The sequence below is a fragment of the Miscanthus floridulus genome, chromosome 14 (genome assembly GCF_019320115.1).
Source record: "Miscanthus floridulus cultivar M001 chromosome 14, ASM1932011v1, whole genome shotgun sequence".
Classification (NCBI taxonomy): domain Eukaryota; kingdom Viridiplantae; phylum Streptophyta; class Magnoliopsida; order Poales; family Poaceae; genus Miscanthus; species Miscanthus floridulus.
Genome location: NC_089593.1, coordinates 17987041 through 17992050, shown reverse-complemented (window position 1 = coordinate 17992050; position 5010 = coordinate 17987041). Strand labels below are relative to the sequence as shown.

The window sequence follows — 5010 nt, the reverse complement described above, 5'->3', positions numbered from 1 at the left end:
AACATTATGAAGAACAAATTTCATCCCAAGGATTCCAACTTCAGAAGCACTCATTCGCGCTCAGGAACTGAGGTCACAAACTGAAAAGCTCAATAGTAAGCTTATAATAGATGAAGAAGCCCATGTTCAAGAGAGCCGTTTGAAAGAACACACAGCTCAATGCTTTGACTAGTCATCAGGAACGACTCAACAAGTGCGCTAAAATCTCAATAGACTGTTCATTTGGCTGTGGCTTGTCTTAAATGATCGTAAATTTCCAGACAGAATAATATTTTTTTCTCACACAAACTAGCCAGCAGTACTTCTTCATAAACCAGCAACAATACGAACCAGCCAACCGAACAGGCTGTAAATTGGAGGCGATCTACCTAAAGAATCGCGACCAAATGCAGCACCTTGAACAAGCAATCGCTTGCTTTACTGATCAGGGCGATGTGGGACGGACGGTGCCGCATGTAGGCAGCCCGTGCGACACCGTCTAGATTACGTATACGTACTCACTTCAAGAAATCTGATCCCTCATCCCCGTATATGTATGCCCTGGTGCACAAAAAAAGGATAAAGGGAAGGAGTACACTACTGGGCCGAACGTGCTTCTCCTCTCCTCTGGGCCTTGTCGCTCCTGCAAATTCGGAGCCCAAACTGAAAACGTAGTATACGGTTAACTTTTAACGGATCGATAGTATACGCAATGTAAAGTGTAGTGACTCCAAAACGAGACACCAGTGCGAGTGCAGTGTGGTCCAGCTTATATAAGTTGTCTAAAAATAAACTGAAACTGAAACCCAAACAGCACGGGGTTTTTTTTATAACTTTTTCTAGCCGTCTTTCTCACCACAGCCTTCATTAAATTTATTAAAATACAAAAGTTATGTTAGAACCAGCTATAGCTCCTGCTCGTTGCCCGGTCCGGCCTGATATATGATGACATCCTGACAGGCATGCAAAGCAGGTTTATGCTCCTAATCCATCTCTAACCGGCCAACGCATGCATGGATTCACTCATCATACATGCATGCATGCGCCCATATCATGCATGGAGTCAGTAGGTCCCGACGATCTCTGATGCATGGATACGAATACGATGCGACAAATTTGCCTCTATTACCTGCCCCTGCTGTCACATCCGCAAGTTGTGCGCCTGGAGCCCTGGACCTCGATCGATCGCATGCAACGAGTATACGTGAACTAGCTGCTGCTCACACTTAATGGCAGCTGGGGTCCTCGTCATCAGATCATCACTCGCCTAATTAATCATGGATTTCAACTGTGCAACTACATACATACAGAGAGGGAAAAAAAGAGAGGGGGCTCGTCGCGCCGGCTAGGCTAGTACATGTTCTGTATGATATATGCATGCTGCACATAAATACAGGCACACGCAGCTCACTCAGCGAGCGTATTAAATGTTCGGCTAGGCTTATACGATCGTATACGATCATGGATTATAAGCTAGAATAATATTTTTTTCTCACACCTAACCAGCCAAATCAATAATCTGTTGGTAGGCGTATGCTGCCTGCCCTTTCTATCAGGATCTGCCTCACCTACCGGTCTGTGTATTAACCGTGAGATCAACATAAACTAGGCCGGTGATTGGAGGATCTAGTGGTAGTAGTACTGAGGATAAGCTACAGATTACTCCACAATGAACTCCATTAATTGTTGCTGAAGCTCCCTTCGCTGAAAAAATAAGCCAATGTTTTTACTCACAACAAATCAGCGAACAATAATTTTTAGCTTTTCTTTTCAACGAAGCAAACAGGATATAAATAGAAATCACCAAAAATTTGACCCAAATTTATACCACTACGATTCCTACACATACAATTAATATACTCCTACTATACTAGTTGTACATTGCATTGGATCCTTCGATCCGCACCTACTACTACTAGTCTATTGCTACGCGCACCACCTACATGTCACTAATAGGAAAAAAAAAAGGGTACTCCGATCACGAGTGTAGTGACAGCGTCCAATTAATCACCCTGTCGTTAACTAATTTGCTTGGTTAATCATCATCAGAACACTTTCACCATCAGCAGGCAGGAGGTAAGGTATCGAGATTCGAGATTAGCAGGTCATCCATTCAGGCGACAAGCCGCAGTGGAGCACTACCAGTGGCGCGGGCACGATCACGATCGCCGTCGCTGCCAGTACCAGCACTCGCCTCGTCAGTCGTCACCCTCCACCGCCGCCTCCACGTCCACCTGGACGTCGCCCGCGGCGGCGCCGTAGTAGCAGGAGGAGCAAGGGGCGACATGGTTCACTCCGCCACGCTGATGCTCCACCACCGCTGCTGCTGCGGCGGCGGCGCCGGTTGTGACGACGGCGTCGCTGGCGACACTGGTGGTAGTGGCCGTCGTGCTGCTGCTCGAGGTGGTGGCGGTGGTGGTGCTAGTCTCGGCGGCGGTACTTGAGGGCGGGGAGGAGGAGGAGGACGACGACGACAGGCTCAGGAGCAGGTCCACGAAGGCGCCGACGATGAGGTGGTGCTGCTGCTTCCCGTTGATCCGGAGGTACCACGCCAGGAGCTCCTCCAGCGCCGCCCAGTCGCGGAGCCCGTGCGCGGACACCATCTCCTCCATCGACGCCCGGAAGTCGCCGTACGGGTCGCCCGAGTCCACCGCCACCGCCACGCTGCGCTCCGCCAGAGACGTCGCCGTCGTTGGTTGCTGCTGCTGCTGTGTCTGCTTGACGGCGTCGTCGTCCGCGTCATCGTGAACGCCGCGCGTTACCGTCGTCTTCTCCTCCTCCGTCTCCGCCGGGGGGAGTGCCTTCCTCGCCGGCTCGGGTGCTGCGGCCGTGGCGAGGATGGAGTTGGACGCCGGCAGCGGGCCCGACGGGTCGAAGAAGAAGCGGTCGGTGGACGTCCGCCCCAGGCTGCGGATCACGGCCTCCGACCACTCCTCGGACGCCGTGGTGGTCGAGAAGCTGCCGTCGTCGTCGTCGTCGTGGAGGTAGAACCGGCCCTCAGCCGGCCCTTCCTCCCCGTCGTCGTCGCAGGCGAGGGAGAGGGAGAAGAAGTCGTCCGCGGCGGGGTCTTCCAGGTAGACCGAGTTGACCGTCTTGTACATTTCGCCGCGCGCTGCCTCGTGGGCGCCCCGGCGACCTGCTGCTGCTGCCGTCGCCGTGCAGCAGGGCTCGCCGGCGCCGGCACGGAAGGAGGCCGTCTGTGGGTTGGTCCCGCACGGCGGCCACGGCCACGGCGAGGGGGCGGCGGCGGCGGTGGACGTGGAGGAGGGGGCGCCGGAGTCCACGAGCCGGGAGAAGATGGAGACCAGGCCTTTCTTGCCCATTGTGGCCTGGGTCTGGGTGGGATGAACGGTGGATGGAGCGACGGAATGCAGTGGGGCGATGGGTGGTGGATGGAATGGAATGGAGTGAATTACTGCTGTCGCGCGAGTACTCGAGTGACGAGTCGAGCTCGAATGAATTGAAGGCTAGACGGATCGGAGAGGGAGAGGAACTGAAGTCAAGTGGTTGAGGAGACGGGAGGAGGAAGATGAGATGAGAGTAGGATGGAGAGGGAGCTGCAATTAAGGAGGAAGCGAGAAGAACATGGGGGTGGGCCCGTGACTCATGCATAATGCCCGTACTACTTGCGTTCTGTTCGTTAGATGGTGATTAGCAGACTGGACACCATTGGGCACGAGAGACACGACTGGTCTGTACCATTTCTTTTTTTTTTCTTTTTTGATGAAATTGAAAGGGGTTGTGCCATTGTTTGGTACTCCTACACGCGACACTTCTATAGCACGAGAATGCCAAGTTCAAATTTTGGCAAGTTTTTCGCACCAAACTTTGGTTGTTCCGCGGCCGCTTTTTCTCCGCTCACAAATTACTGTGGCAAAAGCGGGTGTAGCCGAACGTGCCGCATAAGTTAAAAATTTGGCACGTCAGTTTGCATCCAAATTTAGATTTTTCCGGCTACTCTGGAAAAAAACAGCGAGTGTATGGATTCACTCGGGCGTGGTTAGATGGATGCATAAGCTTTGATGATACGAATGCCTCGTTGAGTTGTGATTCAAACTTAGTTATGTACAATATTTTTCTCTAACAACCACTGATAGAGAACAGAGCTTTATTTTCGGTGGAGAACCCTCTCTAGTCCTGGTTCCCCACCCGGGAGCCAGCATCCGGGACTAAAGGGGTCCTTTAGTCCCAGGTCAGGAACCAGGACTAAAGAAGGACCTTTAGTCCCGGTGGGTAACACCAACCGGGACTAAAGGTGCCTCCTGACATGCCACGGTGGCTGGCACCTTTAGTCCCGGTTAGTAATACGAACCGGGACTAAAGGTTTTTTCTTTTTTCTTTTCTTTTCATTTTTTTGTTTTCTTTTCAAAATAGATTTTCGAAGTCGTATTGTACGCTGCTAATTATATATTTATACACGCGTATAGTATGTTTCGGTTCAAGCACAATGAACGTATTAAATCACACAATTCAAGCATAGAAATATATATATATATATATATATATATATATATATATATATATATATATATATATATATGCATGCATCATATATATATTTACATGCATGCATGCATATGTGTATTTTACATTATATTATTTCATGTGCATATATTACAAAAAGATTGCATTACAGTTGTTGTGATATAACAAGTTTTCTCTCATCCTCTAGCTTGGCTTCCATGGCAGTGTTGGGTCGAAGTAGAACTCGCCCTTGGAATCGATGACCTGCTCATTAAAAAATCCGGCTATAGACTCTTGAATTGCTTTGATTTGGTCTTGCCGTATGACCTTTTCCTCCAACCATCGAGTCTATAGGTTTGAATTAAAGAAAAATAAATTAATATATGTACATATATATATATAAAGACATAGTAACACAATCAATAATAATAATTAAATGAATATATAGTATATTTTTAACGTACTTTGAGTCTCTCTGTAGGAGTTCTTTGGGAGACCACCTTGATAAACTTGCAAACATAGTAACCACAGTAGTTGTTTCCCTGTTCCTGCCTCAGACACCACTTT

At 49.2% G+C, this 5010-nt stretch overlaps 1 protein-coding gene across 1 annotated transcript; it reads right to left on the bottom strand.

The window, feature by feature from the left end:
- Positions 1-1772: 1772 nt before the first annotated feature.
- Positions 1773-3579, bottom strand: LOC136505783 (transcription repressor OFP13-like). The gene has a single exon (XM_066500932.1). It carries the CDS (start codon positions 3300-3302, stop codon positions 2178-2180), a length of 1125 nt encoding a protein of 374 aa, XP_066357029.1. The 5' UTR covers positions 3303-3579; the 3' UTR covers positions 1773-2177.
- Between the last annotated feature and the right edge of the window lie 1431 nt (positions 3580-5010).